General features: G+C 42.0%; 1 protein-coding gene across 1 annotated transcript in view; it reads left to right on the top strand.

Moving 5' to 3' along the window:
* TRPM8 (transient receptor potential cation channel subfamily M member 8) overlaps positions 1-21,379 on the top strand; it is a 103,582-nt gene that overhangs the window by 32,345 nt on the left and 49,858 nt on the right. The window contains exons 6-11 of the mRNA XM_029225301.1: positions 1,340-1,512; positions 1,968-2,142; positions 3,192-3,259; positions 5,049-5,246; positions 16,980-17,082; positions 18,414-18,532. Of these exons, the coding sequence (XP_029081134.1) occupies positions 1,340-1,512; positions 1,968-2,142; positions 3,192-3,259; positions 5,049-5,246; positions 16,980-17,082; positions 18,414-18,532 (836 nt within the window). The remainder of the gene's footprint in view (positions 1-1,339; positions 1,513-1,967; positions 2,143-3,191; positions 3,260-5,048; positions 5,247-16,979; positions 17,083-18,413; positions 18,533-21,379) is intronic.

Here is a 21,379-nt window from a genome sequence, read left to right as displayed (position 1 = left end):
AATATTAGTTGACAGAACTAAGGAAGCATGTCTTGTTTTAGATACGTTTTTCCTTAATGTCAAGAAGAAACTGTGGCACCCCTCCCCCATTTATTCTTAATTTCCTGACCAGTCAGAGGGGACCACACAGTAGGTAGTTACTTTGTTATGAAACCCAGCAACTCAATTTCCTTACTACTAGATCTGAACATACATAATTCATTCATTCAGCAAATACTTCTTAAATGCCTGCTATGTGTCAGGAATTGTTTTAGGTGCTGGGAATAGAGTAGAACAAAGCAGACAAAAGTCCCCGGGGCTGGGATATCTACATAGATGAAGTGAGGGGCCAGAGCAGGGAGGTTACTTGTCTCCTTGTGGAGAGCTACTATGCCTCCCATTGCCTCATTTGAAAGGGGGATGTTGACAACTGAAATCTGTCTGCAGGAAGGAGGCTGGCTGCCAAGGGGTCTGGGTTCACATCCAGTGAGAGCTGGCTGAAGGAATTGGGTCTGAAACTTCTAAGAACTACATCACATTTACCTTAAAATATTGGAAGGACTTTTATGTGGGAGAGGACTAAATTAGTTCATCATCAGGAAGACTGTAGCAAAAGTAGAGAATGGAGACAAAAATGAACAAAAGGACTTTCTAACAGCTGGGGGAGGGGGCTTGCTTCAGGACTCCTGAGGCTTCCATTACCAGAGCTAATCAGGGCAGGCTGGTGACCCAGCCTCAGGCTGGATTCCTGTGTGGGTAACATATTAGACTAGGGGCATTTCCAACTTTAGATTCTATTATTATGTGAGAGAATATTTTGTAGGTATTATTTACTTCAATTTTGAAAACAAAAACAAAACTGCAACACCTTTGACACTGCAAAAATCATCAAATAAAAACCTTAAAATACCAGTGTGCAAATCTGTGTAATTGTAAAGTTAAGTTGTAGGCACCAGGGTCATGCCAGGAAGGTCACCAGGATCCCTGAGGGGGCTCTGGGAGCGCAGCGCTCTGCTTTCCATGATGACACTGCCTAACTTGCTCAAAGGCTCAGGCCAGGCGTTCATTACCCATAAAAAGATCTACCCGAGAGGCTGGTTAAAGAGGCAGGTTCCCTGGTCCCACCTCCCAGAGAGTCTGATGATGTGGGTTAGAGTGCGGTCCAGAATCCGTATTGTTTTTAAACCAGAATCTCTTAGAAACTTGGAGATCTTCTTCTCCTTCCTTACTATATGGTCAGAGGTCAAGCCCAGTGCAAAGTGTGGCCAGTAATGCCGCGTCCTAGTGCTCACGGGTGGGGCAAAGGATGGGAAACTTATGCGGAGCCAGCTGAGCGTTTGTTCTTCTCTCTTGTTGACAGGTGCCTGGATTCTCACTGGAGGCACCCATTATGGGCTGATGAAGTACATTGGAGAGGTAGTGAGAGATAACACCATCAGCAGGAATTCAGAGGAGAACATAGTGGCCATCGGCATCGCGGCTTGGGGCATGGTCTCCAACAGGGACACCCTCATCAGGAGTTGTGATGTCGAGGTATGGGCTGGACATGAGGGGGTCTGCGGGGTCACGAGGCAGAAAGACCATGGCACAGGGCTCTGGCCTGAACACCGGGGCTCTGGGATGGAGTCAGCTCATAAGGAAGTCGACCTTACAAGGTTGCTTTGGAACCTCAGGATGACATAATCAAAGAACTCCTGGGAAGGAGTTACCAGTGGATGTGTTTTGCTCATTAAAATTTGTTCCCAGCGAATCCTGTTAGAGTCAGTTCTTTAGTTTTTTATTCTCTGGTATTAAGTGCGAGGACAAAGTATCTATTTAAATTGCCTCTTTTCATGGTCCCGTAACTATGTGCTCCTCAAGGGCTAGGACTCCTGGGAAGAGCATCAGTTGAACCCAAAGGGTCAGCCTTAAGATGAACCTTTGAAAATGTCGTCATGTGTTTTGGCCAACAAATAAATCTCAAAGACAAGTTTCTCTGTGCTTTTCAGGGATATTTTTCAGCTCAGTACATTATGGATGACTTCAAGAGAGACCCTCTGTACATCCTGGACAACAATCACACCCACCTGCTGCTTGTGGACAACGGCTGCCATGGGCACCCCACAGTTGAGGCAAAGCTCCGTAACCAGCTGGAGAAGTACATCTCCGAGCGCACTATTCAAGGTCAGTGTTTAGGAGGTGGGACCTTAGACAGACATACTAACAAGAGTAGCAGCAGCACCACCGACAATAGCTCCCAATTATTGAGTAAAGAATGGTGGACTCACCCAATTAGGTGTTCTATTGCCAAAGAAGAGCTGTTATATCTTTTCTTTAATATACTAGAGGTGCTCCTGCCAAGGTTACTGTGATATGTACCCTTCAACGTGCTGGAACACTGACAAAGGCTGCCTTGTCCTACCCTGGTTTGTCCCACCCAGTATAGAGAACCTGCTGTCCATTCTGCTCGACAGCATTTAAGAACAAATTAAAATTCACAATGGCAAATTTGCACTGACAAAGCAATATGGTTAGCTAGGATAGAAGCGATAAAAACCAACCCACTAGCTTAACAGTTAGGTGGTTTACTTCTTTGGTTATTGGCTACTTCTATATACTAGAACCACCTAAAACATTGGTTTCAAGGGGAGAATGCAGCAGTTGAGTGAAAGCCTGTATTTGCTATGGCAAGTGATAAATAACTCTCTCTCTTCCTATTGTTGAGGTGTGTCCTGTTGTGGAACCAGATTACCTCGTGATCTAGTGATAGACTCCCTCACAGGGACTTGTTGGAGATAATCTCAGCCTTTTTCCTTTCTCAATGGGATGTACACAAAGGAAGACACTGATACATGCAATACTCTCACTGGAAAGAACACACAGTTATGCAAACTTTTCACCCACTCAAGAAAGCATAGAGTTATGTGAATGAGTGAAAGTGTAATTATTCTAAGGATAAACTTGAACCTGGCCTAATGTATATTAGCAAAAGTCAGTCATTCACAGACTTTGGCATTTTAAATATCAGTAAAAAATTGCAGTGTGACCCGTGTCATGCTGTTACTGGTTTGGAGCAGAGGGATGCATCCACTGTGATCAGCTGGTAGATGGTCAAGTCTGTGAGATCTGCAGCCATCACCCCACACCCTGGGCTCATGGGGTCCACTGCTTCCTTGAGGTAGGTGAATATTTCTGATGTGCCCAAAATAAGTTTTACGTTTTATATTTTACAGATTCCAACTACGGTGGCAAGATCCCCATTGTGTGTTTTGCCCAAGGAGGTGGGAAAGAGACTTTGAAAGTGAGTCTTGGTTTGGTTTTCTAGAAGATCAGTCAACGAGCTTACTCCACAAATTTGCATTTTCAGGGCTTTGAGGTTCACCTAATCTAACACGACTAATTTCTTTTCTACAGCAAATAGGTAGCATTTTCCCAATCACACAGTGTTGCCCTAATAGGCTGAAGTTGTTTCCTCAGCTGAGAAAATTTAGGAAGAGAGTTTGTAGCAACATGAATAGTCCGTGCACTTACTGCTCTCTTTGGCCATCAACCTGCCAAAGAGAAGGCTTGACATGAACTCACAGGACTTAGGGATCATAATCAGTGCGTATGTTGGAAAACCATGGCCACCCCATGATCATATACACCTGCAGTTACAGGAAATTTCTGGCGGAGTTATTTGGAATCATAACCTAATGCTTCTCTCTGTTTATTCTTTTCTACAACAATGATTCATTCATCCATCATTCATCAACGTGCATTCATTCATCAACAGGTATTTATTAAGCACCTAAAGACTTTTCAGAGAGAAATTAAAATAGAGATTTTTTTCCAGTGTGAAACAGTATGGAAATGCTTGAAGAAGCAGTCACATTACAGAGGAAGAGAGATGGAGAAAACGTAATCGAAGATGGTTCCATTTATTCTCTCTCAGATTTTAGACTTAGAATGATGGTTTCCAGCAAGCTGCTCCTGGCCTACAGTACTGCATTTCTATAGCATTTCCCACAAGGTCTGTTCAGCCAATTCACTACCCACAGAACCCACAGGAGAGAGGAGCGAGGGAGGAGAGACTGCCTGCTGAACACTTCTTCCTTCAGCTCACTCTCTTATCATCCCCACTTCCGCCCCAGCGCAGGCCCAACACCCACCTGGAGCACAGGTAGTGAGGTGAAGATGGATCTCACCCTGATTTGATGAAGGCACCACACTCTTTATGGCCAACGTCTTCTCTCAGGAAGACATCACTCCTGGCTAAAGGAAGGGGCTTCACAGTTTCTTCTGTACCCACGTGTACATCACTCTGTTTTGTTGTCAAGTGATTAAAATTTTTCGTACCTGGTTCTCCTATGCTGGTCTCTGTGATTTTTATCAAGGAAATAAAAATGTGGTAGGTGTTTATCCAGAAAGCAAATATATTTTTCTTTTCTTTCAATGGAAGGAGCAAGGGAAATTATTTGAGGACAGAAATATGTGAGTCAACATAACAAAAAATGTATGGCTGCTGCTGTGAAGGTATTTTCATACCTTAAAAGTACAAATATTGTTAACCTCCATCAGAAAAGCTATCAACGACAATGTTGAGTACCATCTTAAGAGCTGTCACTCAAATCTACGATGTCAGTATTTGGAATGATCGATTTTGTATAGAGGGATTTTTTTTTTTTTTTTTTGCGTTACGCGGGCCTCTCACTGCCGCGGCCTCTCCCGTTGCGGAGCACAGGCTCCGGACGCGCAGGCTCAGCGGCCATGGCTCACGGGCCCAGCCACTCCGCGGCATCGGCAGGCGGACTCTCAACCACTGCACTTATTTATGGAAAACGTGCCAGTCACACGTGTCCTCATTATGGAGTTTGGTATTAACATAGGATGTCAGACAACTAGCTTACATTTCTGATGCTTAAAGTGGTTGCAAACATTTGGTTTGCTTCTGATTGAAAATAACGCCCCGAAGCCCCCCCCCCCCCCCCCCCCCCCCCCCCACTGCCCCACCAAATGATGAAGTGCAGAGATGTGTCGATGTGATTAGAACCTCGGTCCTGAGCTGGGTTCTGTTGATCACCTGGTCAACTCTATCTCCCTTCTCCCAGGCCATCAGTACCTCCGTCAAAAGTAAAATTCCCTGTGTGGTGGTGGAAGGCTCAGGGCAGATTGCCGATGTGATTGCCAGCCTGGTGGAGGTGGAGGATGCCCTGACGTCATCCATCATCAAGGAAAAGCTGGTGCGCTTCTTACCCCGCACCGTGTCCCGGCTGCCTGAGGAGGAGATGGAGAGTTGGATCAAATGGGTGAGTTGTAGGGAGTAAGTTCCTGGGAAGGGAGAGCGCCTTCAGTGCCCAACTCCACTCGCAGCTGGGGGTCTTTATACTTTCTCAGTGACTTTGAAACGGCACTCTGGCTCACGCCAGGCTTTTTGCTGGAAATTGAAGCTCGCATAAGGTAAACGACTTGCCCTGTTTCCGTACCTCACAAGGGTTAGCAGGTGAGGCTTAGATTCCAGCCTGTCTGTCTGCAAAGCTGATAGTCCTTCTTTCACACCCTGTCAACAAGCGTTGAGCCTTCTGTGTCTTGTAGGTTATCAGCAGCGGGGAGGAAAAAATTCCTGTGATGCTGTTTTAGAAATGCAGATTCTAACTTGAATCTATGTCTAGTGGAGAAGCTGTTACTACAGAATAATTGCCTTTCTAAGTTAACTGACCTGTGATGAATTCAGAATCTCTCACCTTTCCTATTGGATCATATAAGAAATAGGTACTAATCGAAATATCTCATGCTTCTTTTGCTAAGCCTATAAAGCACTTTTAACACAGTGCTATGCTTTCTCACCTTTCTGTCTTGTTTCGTGACTGGTGTTGACTCGAAATGACTTTCATTCTGTTGACTGTTCAGTTTGTGATAAAGCTCACATTAATACCCGTAGGTACGTTCACATCAGCTCATTCAAAAATGGCGTTTGCTGTTTGGATATTCTTAGGAGCACGTGCTGCCACTTGGAAATTTTCCCGTAAAGGAAATGACAGGCTGTAGACGACAAGAGTTACTTTAATCATACAGCCCATTTCATCATTAGAGTGAAAGGTTGACTTTAATATAAAGAATTTTAAAAGTTCTTTAATTAGCTGGGTATTTCAGCAGTATTTAGTTGTGGAAGAGCCTCAAAGTGTCAAGTTTGGCAAACTGAAATCCTGGAGTAGTGAAGATTATTTTGCTCACGGTAGCCTTTGTCATTATTTTTTTCTTTTACTGAAGTATAGTTGATTTACAATATTGTGTTAGTTTCAGGCATACAGCAAAGTGATTCAGATACATATATTCAGTCATATGTATGTGTATATATATATATATATAAAACTTTCTTTTCCAGATTCTTTTTCATTATAGATTATTACAAGATATTGAATATAGTTCCTGTGCTATACGGTAAATCCTTGTTGTTTATTTTATATAGAGTAGTGTGTATTGGCCTTTGTCGTTATTTAAAGCAAGCCAGGATAAATCAAATTCTTGTAAATAATGAGAAAAATCAACCCCGCCTTCTAGGCTGACAGGTACTCTGTACAAAATTAACACACAGTAAGACCCTATTGGTTTTGTTTAATTTCACATGAGTAGGCAGTTGGGCGATAATCCCGGTAAGGTACAGCAGGGTCGAAGTGACCAGGAAACAAGTCCTTTCTGGATTAAGCCTCATTACTAAGACTCAGGATTAAAAAATGCACATGCCTCTTCTGTCTGTAGCTGACAGTCAGTGTTGGTACTGAACGATGCCCTGCCCGACAAATGCGTATATGATGTTCCTACTTGAGATACTGCATTTTGCAGATTTGACTGAAAAAGGTGAAGCTGGTGGTTTTACATGAAAGTTTTTGCTGGGATTTTCTTGTATCTTGGCCAAGTCCAGTTGAGAGACAGACACAAGAATTGGATAAATAGAGAGATCAAAATATCAGCTTCGTTGGTGATGAAGGCCAAGTTGAAAGATGTGGCTAGGGGTGCAGCCACCATGGGCCTCCTTATGCTGAGCCCCAGAAAGAGACAGATGAACCCACCCGGACAGAGGCAGCCCTGGATGACTGCTGGCCCCCATCTGCCTAGCCCTAGCCTAGGCATGTGGCTGACAGCGGACACCAGAGCGCTAGCACCCTGCAAGGAGCAGATCCCAACGGAGAAGCAGGAAAGGACTGGCTGGGCAAGGCCAAAGTCATCAACTGGCTATGTCACTCCCCTACCCGGAGTAGCAGTAAGCGAAGGGCTGGGGGATACCTAGGGACCTGATTTGGATGGAGGTCCCTCTGCATGAAAATATATGGGTGAGGAAAATATGTATCACCCAAAGTAGTTATCTTCAATTCTCCATGTATTCAGACGTAAACAGTTTGAGTCATTCCAAACACATCAGGGGAGCAATCCCCAAGCGTAGATATCAACCTAAGACCTTGTGTGTTGAGCAATGTCCTCAAGGTAACTTCCTGTGATGGATGGAAGAAATTTGGTGGTCAGTTCAAGGATGCCCACAGAGGAAGGAATAGACCACTCTTAATTCACCCACCAAAGATGGCCCTGGGTCCATTCTAGTGACTTTTCTCCTACTCCTTCTGCGAGTTGGCTTGTTTAGTCCAGACCAGGTCACACCCAGAGGGCCATGCCACCTTATGGGTCCCCACATCCTTTATGAAGGATTTTGATTTCTGCTTCAAGAAAACTGATACGGGAAAGTCGTCTGAAGCAGGCTAAATGTCAGACACATTTCACTTCCTGTGATTATATTATTCTTTCTGGGATTCACATCTAATTCATACTCATATGCTAATGATTTATCATAATTATAATCAAGTCAACCAGAAGACATACAACAATAATAAAAATTAGTCTGGCATTTTGATTATGCACTTGTATGGGGTTGGTAGAAATTTCCCAAAAGACCAAGCCCAAGAGTAGAATTATTAATTAATGAATGTATACATTCAATCAAAATTTTTTTGAATTTTGTTTTATTTATTTTTTAATACAGCAGGTTCTTATTAGTTATCTATTTTATACATATTAGTGTATATATGTCAATCCCAATCTCCCAGTTCATCCCACCCCCACCCCCACCCTGCCACTTTCCCCCCTTGGTGTCTGTACATTTGTTCTCTACATCTGTGTCTCTATTTCTGCCCTGCAAACTGGTTCATCTGTACCATTTTTCTAGGTTCCACATATATGTGTTAATATACGATATTTGTTTTTCTCTTTCTGACTTACTTCACTCTGTATGACAGTCTCTAGATCCATCCACGTCTCTACAAATGACCCAGTTTCATTCCTTTTTATGGCTTAGTAATATTCCATCGTATATATGTACCACATCTTCTTTATCCATTCGTCTGTCGATGGGCATTTAGGTTGCTTCCATGACCTGGCTATTGTAAGTAGTGCTGCAATGAACATTGGGGTACATGTGTCATTTTGAATTATGGTTTTCTCTGGGTATATGCCCAGTAGTGGGATTGCTGGGTCATATGGTAATTCTAGTTTTAGTTTTTTAAGGAACCTCCATACTGTTCTGCATAGTGGCTGTATCAATTTACATTCCCACCAACAGTGCAAGAGGGTTCCCTTTTCTCCACACCCTCTCCAGCATTTGTTGTTTATAGATTTTCTGATGATGCCCATTCTGACTGGTGTGAGGTGATACCTCATGGTAGTTTTGATTTGCATTTCTCTAATAATTAGTGATGTTGAGCCGCTTTTCATGTGCTTCTTGGCAATCTGTATGTCTTCTTTGGAGAAATGTCTATTTAGTTCTTCTGCCCATTTTTAGATTGGGTTGTTTGTTTTTTTAATATTGAGCTGCATGAGCTGTTTATATATTTTGGAGATTAATCATTTGTCTGTTGATTCACTTGCAAATATTTTCTCCCATTCTGAGGGTTGTCTTTTTGTCTTGCTTGTAGTTTCCTTTGCTGTGCAAAAGCTTTTGAGTTTCATTAGGTCACATTTATTTATTTTTGTTTTTATTTCCATTACTCTAGGGGGTGGATCAAAAAAGATTTTGTTGTGAATCATGTCAAAGAGTGTTCTTCCTATGTTTTCCTCTAAGAGTTTTGTAGTGTCCTGTCTTACATTTAGGTCTCTAATCCATTTTGAGTTTATTTTTGTGTATGGTGTTAGGGAGTGTTCTAATTTCATTCTTTTACATGTAGCTGTCCAGTTTTCCCAGCACCACTTATTGAAGGGACTGTCTTTTCTCCATTGTATATCCTTGTGTCCTTTGTCATAGATTAGTTGACCATAGGTGCGTGGGTTTATCTCTGGGCTTTCTATCCTGTTCCATTGATTTATATTTCTGTTTTTGTGCCAATATCATGTTGTCTTGATTACTGTAGATTTGTAGCATAGTCTAAAGTCAGGGAGTCTGATTCCTCCAGCTCCGTTTTTTTCCCTCAAGACCGCTTTGGCTATTTGGGGTCTTCTGTGTCTCCATACAAATTTTAAGATTTTTTGTTCTAGCTTTGTAAAAAATGCCACTGGTAATTTGATAGGGATTGCATTGAATCTGTAGATTGCTTTGGGTAGTATAGTCATTTTCACAATATTGATTCTTCCAATCCAAGAACATGGTATATCTCTCCATCTGTTTGTGTCATCTTTGATTTCTTTCATCAGTGTCTTATAGTTTTCTGAGTACAGGTCTTTTACCTCCTTAGGTAGGTTTATTCCAAGGTATTTTATTCTTTTTGTTGCAGTGGTGAATGGGATTATTTCCTTAATTTCTCTTTCTGATCTTTTGTTGCTAGTGTATAGGAATGCAAGAGATTTCTGTGCATTAATTTTGTATCCTGCAGCTTTACCAGATTCATTGATTCACTCTAGTAGTTTTCTGGTGGCATCTTTAGGATTCTCTATGTGTAGTATCATGTCATCTGCAAACAGTGACAGTTTTACTTCTTTTCCAATTTGTATTCCTTTTATTTCTGTTTCTCCTCTGATTGCCATGGCTACAACTTCCAAAACTATGTTGAATAATAGTGGTGAGAGTGGACATCCTTGTCTTTTTCCTGATCTTAGAGGAAATGCCTTCAGTTTTTCACCATTGAGAATGATGTTTGCTGGGGGTTTGTTGTATATGGCCTTTATTATGTTGAGGTAGGTTCCCTCTATGCCCACTTTCTGGAGAGTGTTTATCATAAATCCGTGTTGAATCTTGTCAAAAGCTTTTTCTGCATCTATTGAGATGATCAAATGGTTTTTATTCTTCAATTTGTTAATATGGTGTATCACATTGATTGATTTGCATATATTGAAGAATCCTTGCATCCCTGGGATAAATACCACTTTATCATGGTGTATGATCCTTTTAATGTGTTGTTGGATTCGGTTTGCTAGTCTTTTGTTGAGGATTTTTGCACCTATATTCATCAGAGATATTGGTCTGTAATTTTCTTTTTTTGTAGTATCTTTGTCTGGTTTTGGTATCAGGGTGATGGTGGCCTCATAGAATGAGTTCGGGAGTGTTCCTTCCTCTGCAATTTTTTGGAAGAGTTTGAGAAGGATGGGTGTTAGCTCTTCTCTAAATGTTTGATAGAATTCACCTGTGAAGCCATCTGGTCCTGGACTTTGTTTGTTGGAAGATTTTTAATCATAGTTTCAGTTTCATTACTTGTGATTCGTCTGTTCCTGTTTTCTATTTCTTCCTGGTTCAGTCTTAGAAGGTTATACCTTTCTAAGAATGTGTCCATTTCTTCCAGGTTGTCCCTTTTATTGGCATAGAGTTGTCTGTAGTAGCCTCTTAGGATGCTTTGTATTTCTGCAGTGTATATTGTAACTTCTCCTTTTTCTTTTCTTCTCCATTTTTTTTTATTGATTTAAGTCCTCTCCCTCTTTTTCTTGATGAGTCTGGCTAAAGGTTTATCAATTTTGTTTATCTTCTCAAAGAACCAGCTTTTAGTTTTATTGATCTTTGCTATTGTTTTCTTTGTTTCTATTTCATTTGTTTCTGCTTTGATCTTTATGTTTTCTTTCCTTCTACTAACTTTGGGTTTTGTTTGTTCTTCTTTCTCTAGTTCCTTTAGGTGTAGGGTTAGATTGTTTACTTGAGATTTTTCTTGTTTCTTGAGGTAGGCTTGTATTGCTATAAAATTCCGTCTTAGAACTGCTTTTGCTGCATCCCATAGGTTTTGGATCATCATGTTTTCATTGTAATTTGTCTCTAGGTATTTTTTGATTTCCTCTTTGATTTCTTCAGTGATCTCTTGGTTATTTAGTAACGTATTGTTTAGCCTTCATGTGTTTGTGTTTTTTACGTTTTTTTTCCGTAATTGATTTCTAATCTCATAGTGTTGTGGTCGGAAAATATGCTTGTTATGGTTTCAGTTTTCTCAAATTTACCAAGGCTTGATTTGTGACCCAAGATGTGATCTATTCCTGAGAATGTTCTGTGCACACTTGAGAAGAAAGTGTAATCTACTGTTTTTGGATGGAATGTCATAAATATCAATTAAATCTATCTGGTCTATTATGTCATTTAAAGCTTGTGTTTCCTTATTTATTTTCATTTTGGATGATCTGTCCATTGGTGTAAGTGACGTGTTAAAGCCCCCCACTATTATTGTGTTACGTGATTTCCTCTTTTATAGCTGTTAGCAGTTGCCTTATGTATTGAGGTGCTCCTATGTTGGGTGCATATATATTTATAATTGTTATATCTTATTGGATTCATCCCTTCATCATTATGTAGTGTCCTTCCTTGTCTCTTTTAACATTCTTTATTTTAAAGTCTATTTTATCTTATATGAGTATTGCTATTCCAGCTTTCTTTTGATTTCCATTTGCATGGAATATCTTTTTCCATTCCCTCACTTTCAGTCTGTATTTGTCCCTAGGTCTGAAGTGGGTCTCCTGTAGACAGCATATATATGGGTCTTATTTTTGTATCCATTCAGCAAGCCTGTGTCTTTTGGTTGAAGCATTTAATCCATTCACATTTAAGGTAATTATCCATATGTATGTTCCTATTACCATTTTCTTAATTGTTTTTGTAGCTCCTTTTCTTCTCTTGTGTTTCTCACTTAGAGAGGTTCCTTTAACATTTGTTGTAGAGCTGGTTTGGTGGTGCTGAATTCTCTTAGCTTTTGCTTGTCTGTAAAGCTTTTGATTTCTCCATTGAATCTGAATGAGATCCTTGCCAGGTAGAGGCAACAACATCTTGGTTGTAGGTTCTTCAGTTTCATCACTTTAGATATATCATGCCACTTCCTTCTGGCCTGTAGAGTTTCTGCTGAGAAATCAGCTGTTAACCTTATTGGAGTTCCCTTGTATGTCATTTGTCATTTTTCCCTTGTTGCTTTCAATAAGTTTTCTTTGTCTTTAACTTTTGTCAGTTTCATTACTATGTGTCTCGGCATGTTTCTCCTTGGATTTATTCTGCCTGGGACTCTCTGCACTTCCTGGACTTGGGTGGCTATTTCCTTTCCCATGTTAGGGAAGTTTTTGACTACAATCTCTTCAAATATTTTCTCCGGTCCTTTTTCTCTCTCTTTTCCTTCTGAGACCTCTATAATGTGAATGTCGTTGCGTTTAATGTTGTCCCAGAGGTCTCTTAGGCTGTCTTTGTTTCTTTTCATTCTTTTTTCTCTATTCTCTTCTGCAGCAGTGCATTCCACCATTCTGTCTTCCAGGTCACTTATCCGTTCTTCTGCCTCAGTTATTCTGCTATTGATTCCTTCTAGTGTATTTTTCATTTCAGTTATTGTATTGTTCATCTCTTTGTTTGTTCTTTAATTCTGTTAGGTGTTTGTTCTTTAACTCTTCTAGGTCTTTGTTAAACATTTCTTGCATCTTCTCGATCTTTGCCTCCATTCTTTTTCTGAGGTCCTGGATCATCTTCACTATCATTATTCTGAATTCTTTTTCTGGCAGGTTGCCTATCTCCACTTCATTTAGTTGTTTTTATGGGGTTTTATCTTGTTCCTTCATCTGGTACAAAGTCCTCTGCCTTTTCATTTTGTCTGTCTTTCTGTGAATGTGGTTTTCCTTCCACAGGCTGCAGAATTGTAGTTCTTTTTGCTTCTGCTGTCTGCCCTCTGGTGGATAAGGCTATCTAAGAGGCTTGTGCAAGCTTCCTGATGGGAGGGACTGGTGCTTGGTAGAGCTGGGTGTTGCTGTGGTGGGCAGAGCTCAGTAAAACTTTAATCCGCTTATCTGCTTGTCTGGGTGGGGCTGGGTTCCCTCCCTGTTGGTTGTTTGGCCTCAGGCAACCCAGCACTGGAAGCTACCTGCTCATTGGTGGGGCTAACGATGGACTCTGGGAGGGCTCATGCCAAGCAGTACTTCCCAGACCTTCTGTTTCCAGTGTCCTTGTCCCCATGGTGAGCCACAGCCACCCCCTTACCTCCACAGGAAACCCTCCAACACTAGCAGGTAGGTCTGATTCAGTCTCCTATGGGGTCACTGCTCCTTCCCCTGGGTCCCCACGCGCACACTTCTTTGTGTATGCCCTCCAAGAGTGGAGCCTCTTTTTTCCCCAGTCCTGCCGAAGTCCTGCAGTCAAATCCCACTAGCCCTCAAAGTCTGACTCTCTAGGAATTCCTCCTCCCATTGCCAGACCCCCAGGTTGGGAAGCCTGACATGGGACTCAGAACCTTCACTCCAGTGGGTGGACTTCTGTGGTATAAGTGTACTCAAGTTTGTGAGCCACCCACCCAGCAGTTATGGGATTTGATTTTACTGTGATTGTTCCCCTCCTACCATCCCATTGTGGCTTCTCCTTTGTTTTTGGTTGTGGGGTGTCTTCTTTGGTGAGTTCCAGCGTCTTCCTGTCGATGATTGTTCAGCAGTTAGTTGTGATTCTGGTGCTCTCACGAGAGGGAGTGAGCGCACGTCCTTCTACTCTGCCATCTTGAACCAATCTCCAATCAAATATTAATTGAGCAAACTCCCAGGGTAATTGTGGGTGACCTTACTGATCATGTGGACAAAGAGCACCCTAACCTGACCTTATGGTTTCTCATCCTCTTCAAGAGACCCTGTATTCTTCCCCACTGGGACCAGGCCCTCCTCCCCTAGCAGTGCTCTCATAGTTATTCTGCTGTATCTACTCCCCACCTTCTCAATAACTTGACCCTTCAAGTCTTCCAGTCTATCTGCTAACCAAGGTATCATTCATTCATTCATTTATTTCAAACACCTGGATTTGTTTATTTGTTGTTTATTGAGCACATACTGTATGCCTGGTACTGGAACAGGCATTTCAGAAAGAACAGTATACGCAACAGGGAGTGCTTATCCTCAGAGAGAGCACAGAAATTGAAAAAAATTCATGTTGAGTGATTACAATACAATGTATTGTATAGTTTCAAAACAGAAAGGGTGTTCTGAAGAAAGGTAGCATGGATACACAGGGCTTGAGCCAAGGGAGCCTGGCCTGGTGTGGAAGGCCTTTCAAGGGAGGGCTTCTCAGGGGCAGTGGCATGGGAGCCATGTCTGAATGATGGGTGGGGTTCAAGGGTGAGGGCTGGGGTTGTTTGGTGCAAAGTTCCTGAGATGTGAGGTAAGCATGGCTACTGAGGAGTTGAAAGATGGCAGTGAGGATGCTGTGGGTGGAAACTGGAGGACTTTTGAGGGTTTTGTTCTTGTTCAGGTGTAGTGGGAAGTCACTGAAGGGTTTGAGGCAGGATGAGGCATGATCCAAGTGTATTCAGTTAAGGTCACACTGGCTGCAGTAGAGGGTTAGTATCCGAGGAGGTGAGAGTACGTGGGTGGGGAGGGGGGATGAGGTAGGCGCCCCTGCAGCATCTCTGGGTCCCATCAGTTTGCTCTATATCCATATTCACCTTCTCCTTCTTCCTTTTCATTTTGAAGGAAAAGATGTCTCACCCCCTCTGTGCTGCTTACCCCCACTTGTGCCCCAGAATCTTGGGACCTAGACCCTTCCCTTCCTGTCATTTCTGGCTGGACCCCTTTCCTCTGCCTGAACAAAGGCTGCCAGCATAATGAGAGGGCCCCTCCCCTCCTGCTGTCAGCCCCTTCTCCTCTCTCCATCAAACTCACTGCGACTTGTGTTTTCCTGCCGTTTTCATTTATTTCCTCGTCACTCTCAGATGTCCTTTGAACTAGGGCCTCCGACACTATTTTTCCCAGGAAACTGCAGCCTTGAGGTCACCTCCTAAAGTCCAAATCCAAGGGCTTTTCTTTTTTCTTTTCTTTTTAAATTGAACTATAGCTGAGTGACAGTATTGTGTTAGTGTCAGGTGTACAGCAAAGTGATTCAGTTCTCTCTCTCTATATATATATACACACACACACGCACACACACACACACACACACACACACACACACACATCTTCTTTATCCATTCATCTGTTGATGGGCACTTGGGTTGCTTTCATGTCTTGGCTACTGTAAGTAGTGCTACCATGAACATTGGGGTGTAAATATCTTTTTGAATTAAGAGCTTTCATCTTTTCTGGATATATGCAAGGGCCCTTTTTAGTCCACATCTTCACCCTTCCAGCCTGACCTGAGGCTTCCCTCTCCACCCAGCTGAAACTCTCTGTAGTTTTAGGCCCTCATTTCCAAATGTTGCCAGGAAAACCCACCACCATCTTGAACTCAGTCTAACCACAGCCAGACTCGTTTCCTCCTCCAGAAGGAGCTCTTCCTTGCCAAGCTCCCACCAAGCTCGCCAATGCCTGAATCCTTGGAATCAAGGGCTCTGCCTCTCCCCCAGCTCTTGAATCTTAAAAAGTGTCTTAAAATTAAATTTTAAAGAAAAATCACAAAGGATAATATAGTGAATTCCTTGTCGCTTTAGTCAGTCACCAAGTTGTCTTGGCTTTTGTTCACACTGAAATTTCCTTCCTATAATCTAAGCCCTACGTCCACACTCGGATGACTTCTGTGGTCTTCTGTTGTCTTTTCTGCATTTATTCACTCATTCAGCAACTGAGCACCTACCATGTGTTTTACACACACACACACACACACACACACACACACACACTCATCCCTAGTCAATGAGTCTCTCAGCTTTTTTTAAAAAATTAATTTTTATTGGAGTATAGTTGATTTACAATGTTGTGTTGGTTTCTGCTATACAGCAAAGTGAATCAGTTATATATATACATCAATCCACTCTTTTTTAGATTCTATTACCATATAGATCATTACAGAGTACTGAGTAGAATTCCCTGTGCTATACAGTAGGTTCTTATTAGTTATCTATTTTTATGTATAGTAGTGTGTATATGCCAATCCCAATTTATCTTTCCTGCCCCTCCTTTCCCCCTTGGTAACCCTAATTTTTTTTCTACATCTATGACTCTATTTCTGTTTTGTAAATAGGTTCATTTGTACCATTATTTCTTAGATTCCACATATAAGCGATATCATGTGATATTTGTCTTTCCCTGTCTGACTTCACTCAGTATGACAACCTCTAGGTCCATCCATGTCACTGCAAATGGCATTATTTTATTCCTTTTTTATGGTAGAGTAATATTCCATCGTATATATATACCACATCTTCTTTATCCATTCTTCCATCGATGGACATTTAGGTTGCTTCCATGTCCTGGCTATTGTAAATAGTGCTGCAATGAACATTGGGGTGCATGTATCTTTTTGAAGTATGGTTTTCCCTGGATATATGCCCAGCAGTGGGATGCCTGGATCATATGGTAGCTCTATTTTTAGTTTTTAAAGGAACTTCCATACCGTTCTCCATAGTGGCTGTACCAATTTACATTCCCACCAACAATGTAGGAGGGTTCCTCTCTCAGCTTTTTGATAGGGACTTGTTGATATATGTGCCCTTGTAGAGCCAGTACTTTATTCTCATTTTGGTCAGGACTCACTATTCCAATTTAGAAATTAGATGCTGTGGGTACAGGTGCTGTAGAAGAGGGAAGGAGATTTGGAACATTCCTATAGGTTGTGTTTAAAAAAATGGAATAAAATATTCCTCACCAAAAGAGAGTTTATGCTCCTTGTGCCTGAAATCAGTTGGCTGACAACTCTGCTCTTTAAATCTTGCCAGCTCAAAGAAATTCTCGAAAGTTCTCACCTATTAACCGTTATTAAAATAGAAGAAGCTGGGGATGAAATTGTGAGCAATGCTATCTCCTATGCATTGTACAAAGGTGAGTAAAATTAGCTCCTGTAGAAGTTTCAGCTTTGTGTTGCTTTCTGTGGCTTTTAATGGCTTCCATTTATTTTTTAAAACAGCTTTACTGAAATATAATCTTGCACTTAATTTTGATTAGCATATATTAGAAGTTGGAATAACTACTATTGACCTGCTGAGTTAAATCTCCTTGGTTGTATGTATTTAACAGAACAAGAATTTTTTTTTTTTTTTTTTTTTTTGTGGTACACGGGCCTCTCACTGTCGCGGCCTCTCCCGTTGTGGAGCACAGGCTCCGGACGTGCAGGCTCAGCGGCCATGGCTCACGGGCCCAGCCGCTCCGCGGCATGTGGGATCTTCCCGGACCGGGGCACGAACCCATGTCCTCTGCATCGGCAGGCAGACTCTCAACCACTGCGCCACCAGGGAAGCCCCCAGAATAAGAATTTTTATGTCATCAAAATATCAGTTAAAGATGATCACAGTGCTTTCCAAAGAGCTGTCTCCAGCAGTGGTTTAGAATCTTTATCTGAGTCTCAGACACTTTGAGAATATGATAAAAACTATGGACCTTTGTCCCAGGATTCCACATCTGTGTACACATGTGCACACACACATAGATAATTTTGCATTCAGTTTCAGGGGTTAACACATCTCCTATGCTCATGAATGAACCTCAGTTTTAAAATCTCATGTGTGAACTTTGCTGCCTGAGAATCCCATCAAGGTGGAATTACCTGAAGTAAATAGACCCCTGGCAAAGGCCACGTGGAGTTGAGCCATCTGATTAATATATTTAAGGCATGCAGAGCAGAGTAAGGCACAAGAGAAGTGCACTTTAAGCCTTAGCTATTTATTAGAATCATTCTTACTGTGCTTGTCAGGAATTTGGTTGTAAGGATATTTATTAAAATGGGACTATATCTGTAGAGATACATAGGTACAGAAATTATCAGCTCTGAAAAAGACAAGTGGAGTCTTGTTATGATAGAGCTCATTATGTCATAGCTTTAGATATAGTAAAAGTCAGATGTGGTCCTGGAAATGTGACATTTACGGAATCTGCATGTATGGAAAAATATCAATATACCATAGTTACACTGTTAGGATATGAAATGGAAAGATATTATCACCTAGATTGATCCACATTACATACTTTGGGACATATAGAATATGCATAAGATTGAGTGAAAATAAACTGTCAGCGAAATGACGGCTCTGAGTGTCTGATTCTAAGATAACATGCTTAGAATCTCCTTTGATAAATGGCTCTGATAATTGGCCATATGGAATGGTTCTGACTCTCTTGTTTCTGGGTGTTTGATTTTTTTCCCTGTCCTCTTACAGCCTTTAGCACCAATGAACAAGATAAGGATAACTGGAATGGGCAGCTGAAGCTTCTGCTGGAGTGGAACCAGCTGGACCTAGCCAGTGATGAGATTTTCACCAATGACCGCCGGTGGGAGGTACATAGGAAGCCCTCCTGGGTTATCCAGTGACAGGTCTGGTCCATTTCTGACAGGGTCTTTGCCCTTGAATGTTGTAAAAGATTGTCCTGTCCTGGTACATCAGTGTTGCCAAGGCTCACTTTCCTCATCTGTAGTAGGGGATAATAACATTGACTTAGTAGGTTGCTTGCAAAGAGATAATAAAAATAAATACACTAATGTAAGGTAACATCAATCCACCATTACCATCCAAAGTTTATAGCTTTCCCGCCATGATATGAGAGGCGATTCTCCATTGAGGTGTTGAGGTGCAGATTTCCTCCTGGGAGTTGATGGACAGAAATGTGGGGAAACTAAGTGCAGGATGATTGAAAGGGGTTTATCAGAAATAACTCAACTAAAAATCCAGACAGCGGTACTCATTTTGTGCCCTGCCCCACCTTCTTAGCCAAGTTCTCATAAGAGAATTGCCAGCAGTGAGACGCATAAGAGAAAAATAGAACAAGTTGATTAAAGACATACAATGAATATCTTAGAGTTAGAAAATCAGGACTCCCCCAGGCAAACGAGTACCTCCAATATGGAAGCTGTATGTCCAGAAAATCTGTATTTTTTTCCAGTAGAGTGACTTTTCTCACTTTGAATTTGATGAGAGCTGTAAGACTGCATTTTCCAGCAGCATCCTTTTGGGTACAACTAAAGTGAGATCCGCCTTAGGAGCTCTGTTTTGTAGGAACAATTATAAACCATCACACTTGGAGCTGCAAGGTGGAGGCTTCTCTGTTTTAAGCTCTTCAGTCACTGGTGGGCAGTGAAAACATTTTTAGGCCTATCGTTGTATAATCAAAGATGCAGACTTCAGTTATCCTTACATGTGATCAATTTTAAGAATAGAATCCAAATAAAATCATGGCTTATGGGTTTTAAATTATTCATTCCTCTAGCAAACATTATCTTTGGTCTTTGCAGTATAATGAACCCTATCTCACATGGCAAGCCTTTAGTTAGTTGAGGGGAAACAGAACTGTTTGTAAATCTAGGTAATTGATTCAGAAATGAACACCTGTGTGTGAAATGTTCTATTTAAGTGACATCAGATGGTACAAATAAACATAAACTCAGGCATGCATTGAATAGTACATTTAATTTTATTAACTCAGCTAAAGGTAGTTGAGTGAAGGACATAATGGTTGAGAGGATGGACTCTGGAGCCAGCCCATCTGCATGAGTTAACCTCTGCAAGTTACTTAACCTTCCTCAGTTTCCTTGTACAGTGGTGAATTGGGGTCAGTTCATACTGGTTTTAGCAAGAGCTGACTGCTAAGATTTTTAGGGTTTTTTGAGTCGGTTGTTAAATACAGTCATTAAAAATCAAATACTATACTCTTAGAACTAAATAAATTTTATTAAAAACAAAGGCAATAAATAATCAAACTTGTCCCTTTCTAACTATTTTACTACCTTTACTCTGATCTATACCCTGGAGGTTATGTCTATCGTATCTGCATTCTGGAAACACCATACTTGCTACTCTGTGTTGGGCCCCAATTGTGCATTCAGTGATGTCACATGGTAGCCGAAGACTGGCCATGTTGGGAGCATTTACACTGTAGCAATGGTCAAATACTACAAATCAGGGCTTATTATTTTCTTCCAGAGTGCTGGTTGTAAAGTATTTACCAGCACACCGCTGCTCATCTGAAAACAGAGATGGTCATAATAGTGGTAGCTCCCTCACTGGAGTGTTGCGATGATTAAATCAGGTAGTATTTCTAAAGTGCTTAGAACATTGGCACATATTAAGCCGTATATAAGTCTTTGTTTAAAAATGACTAAAGATCTTTGCATAACCTTTTGTAGTGCACAGAGCAGCTTCACTGTGCTAGTTCACTTGGCCGTCATGCCAGCCACCACAGGGATTATCTCATTTTGCTGGTTAATAAGCCAGGGCTCCATGGGTACCACAGGAGGGCCATTCTGATGGTTTTTTGAGGGCCTGCTCCGAACTTGAATCTCTGAAGGCATCTTGACCTGTGTTATCTCATTTCATCCCCACAAGCACCTATTTTACAGACGAGCAAACTGAGGTTGAGACACAGTCTTGTTCGAGGTCGCACATAAGGTAATGGTAGAACCAAGGTTTGGAAACAAACGTGTGTCTGACTGCAAAGCTGTTCTCTTCTCCACATGCCAGTGGCTCTCAAAGGGTGGTCCCTGGACCCGGGGCAGCATGAGTAACCTGGGAGCTTGTTAGCAGTGCGGAGTATCAGGGCAGCTACCTCTTTTTGCCCCTATCCCACCTGGAGCCACAGTGGGGGGACTCAAGTGACCCGACCTTGGCAGTTGGCTCTGCAGACAATGTGTGATCCCGGAGGGACCAACATCAGACAGAAACAGAAACCGCTAATGCTGCCCTTGGCAGGGGATATTCCCCTGAACCAGGGCTCAGACAATTAAAGTGAGGACAGTGGGCTGGGTGAGCCGCCGCGAGGCTAGTGGGGGCGCTCAGGGCTACAGTGCCCAGGCTCCTGGAGCTGCCCCAGTTGGCTCCAACTGACGGTTCTCTGTGTTGTCAGAGCTTCTGGTATTTACTTGTGAATCTGGATTTTAATGCTGGCAATGTGGATTTTTATGAACTGTCTAATTTTTAATGTTGGCAACTGAATCAAATTGTAAGAAATAGGGCTTCCCTGGTGGCGCAGTGGTTGAGAGTCCGCCTGCCCATGCAGGGGATGCGGGTTCGTACCCAGGTCCGGGAAGATCCCACATGCCGCGGAGCGGCTGGGCCCGTGAGCCATGGCCGCTGAGCCTGCACGTCCGGAGCCTGTGCTCCGCAACAGGAGAGGCCACAACAGTGAGAGAGGC

Source organism: Monodon monoceros, unplaced genomic scaffold, assembly GCF_005190385.1.
Source record: "Monodon monoceros isolate NGI ecotype Baffin Bay Population unplaced genomic scaffold, NGI_Narwhal_1 Super_Scaffold_16, whole genome shotgun sequence".
Classification (NCBI taxonomy): domain Eukaryota; kingdom Metazoa; phylum Chordata; class Mammalia; order Artiodactyla; family Monodontidae; genus Monodon; species Monodon monoceros.
Note: the sequence above shows the minus strand (reverse complement) of the source record. Positions and strands in the feature narration are given on the sequence as shown.